The sequence below is a fragment of the Sphaeroforma arctica genome (assembly GCF_001186125.1).
Source record: "Sphaeroforma arctica JP610 unplaced genomic scaffold supercont1.1616, whole genome shotgun sequence".
NCBI lineage: Eukaryota > Ichthyosporea > Ichthyophonida > Sphaeroforma > Sphaeroforma arctica.
In genome coordinates this window covers 94-2,474 of record NW_014038942.1, presented here as the reverse complement: position 1 = coordinate 2,474, position 2,381 = coordinate 94, and the positions used below count along the sequence as shown (strand labels likewise).

Below are 2,381 nucleotides of genomic sequence, written 5' to 3'. Positions count from 1 at the left end.
TATGCGCATAGCCCTAAAACCGAAACGTAAAGCGGGGAATATCACACAATAGGAAGTAATTCATAGACTACAATGACATTGTTCGCAAAAGAAAATAGTTATCTTGTGCAATCGCACATTGTAACCAATACTGGTACATAAAACGGGACATAAAACACCATTGAAAACTACACCGAAACCAGAAGAAGACCTACCGCTCCGGGCGGACCATTGGGTCTGGCACCCATTGGCCCCAGAACTTGGCCGTTGGGACCCCTTACGGGTGTGCCCTATATGTGAGCAAGAATAAAAAGGTTCGGGACAGTGAGGAGAGAGGTGGATGCAAATTGTGTGTATGACATGTGTTTGCGGAGGTGCTTGTTCTGTGGCGCGCTAAGCACATAAAGAGGGTATCATGCTGCTATATTTCCACGGCGATGATATGTGACATGTCGTTTCAACCGAATGGTACAGGTGTGTGTGTGTATACAAAGAAATGGGAATCAGCATCAGTTATGCTATATATAAACAGAAACAAAAAATAAGAAATATAAATGAATATATATATATATATATATATATAAACTGAAGTCTATATGAATATATATAAATATACCTGACCAGGCGCATTCGGTGCACTCATAGGCCCCATCGAAGGGTGCCCAGGTCCCTGTCCCTGTTGTCCGGGCGGTCCAGATGGTCCAGGTGGCCCTCTCGGGCCGTTCTGTTCAGATACATAAAAAGTATAAAAGATTATGAACACTTAATCGCAAAATATGATTCCATAGCTGTATTATAGCTACATGACTTGCAATGCGATCGTGTGCGTTTCAGAGTGTTCTCCGGAGAGTTCTCTGGAACTGATTATTTTGGTTTGCTTTTGGTTTGTTTGGTTTGGTTTGGTTTGGTTTGGGTGTTTGGTATCGAGAATTGATGCGATGGTACAAGACAAATCCACGATTGAAATTAAACTTCCAAAAACAAAACAAAACAAAATTCAGGACCGCTACAATTCTCGTAAACGGCCTGCAGCATGAATTAAAGTACGGTACTCTCACTCACCTGTGCAAAGGGCGTCGCTGGAGAGCCAGTTGATCCCCTGTGCTGTCCAGGAGGTCCCTAGCAACAAACATGAGCAACCCAACCGATTAGGACAGATATCTATCGTTGCTCTGTAGTACATTTTGTACCTACAGAATTCGACCCTCAGAATGTCGTACAGCAAGTGGCATCACATGTCGAGAGATGGGCACGTGTGATAGGTATACAGCCCCGAATCCATCCTTACTAGGTTTGGATATACTAGGTTTGGATATACTAGGTTTGGATATACTAGGCTTGGATATACTAGGCTTGGATATACTAGGCTTGGATATACTAGGTTTGGATATACTAGGTTTGGATATACTAGGTTTGGATATACTAGGTTTGGATATACTAGGTTTGGATATACTAGGTTTGGATATACTAGGTTTGGATATACTAGGTTTGGATATACTAGGTTTGGATATCCTAGGTTTGGATATACTAGGTTCGGATATAATAGGTTTGGATATACTAGGTTTGGATATACTAGGTTTGGATACACTGAAAGCGCCTATAAAGAGAACGCGGTCGTCCAAGAGGCATTTTGTGGGGCAAGCAGTTCTAGGTGGGGGCCATTCATAGGCTAACAATTCATCGAGAGGACACACACTGGCATGGTCATGTTCGCAGATATGTACCGCAAGCATTCGCGCGCCGTGTACTAGAGAATCTACGATATCTACACAAGTGATGGCCATAGCATAAAAATATAGCATGAGAGCACCCGCGCATAAAAGTACGTATGAGTCCATAAAATAGAATATAAAGCAAGCACGAAGACATGTATAAGTGGCTTGCGAGTATGCTATCCCCTAGTGACATGCGAACATCTCGCCATATAAGCAAATACCAAAGTAATTATACTCGCAATGTGTTCATGTACACATGTACATACGATGTAGCATGAATATAATATATCTACACCATTCTTACTTGAGGCGGTCCAGACGGTCCAGAAGTAGGGCCAGGAGAAAAACTCTGACCCGGCGGACCATTGCGGTGCTGAGGCGGACCCTGTAGTTGAATCAAGTGAAGATAGTGACCCATTTGATTTTAAAATTAGGTATATTTAACAAGGCAAAATCGGATTTGGAGTTCAGAATTGTGAATTTTCAGTATATGGATGTGTATTTTTTAAGAACGAGAAAGCGATAAAATAACGGCATCTGTCCTACTTGTGTGTATATAATGTGTGAGACCAAACGCCACTCAGAACGTGAGACGAGTTTGGCTTCTCAATAAGCGTATTCATTTTGTATATATTTGTGAAAACATATCGAGAGAATAGAATCGAACACTTACAGTGAACAAGCAAT

At 41.8% G+C, this 2,381-nt stretch overlaps 1 protein-coding gene across 1 annotated transcript; it reads right to left on the bottom strand.

Moving 5' to 3' along the window:
• Positions 1-167: 167 nt before the first annotated feature.
• On the bottom strand, positions 168-2,079 carry SARC_11300 (hypothetical protein; the record flags this gene model as incomplete). The annotated part of the gene is made up of 4 exons (XM_014294615.1): positions 168-269; positions 596-703; positions 1,042-1,098; positions 1,999-2,079. Coding segments are annotated over 4 exons (348 nt in total), but the record flags the coding sequence as incomplete, so codon positions are not given.
• Positions 2,080-2,381: the final 302 nt, after the last annotated feature.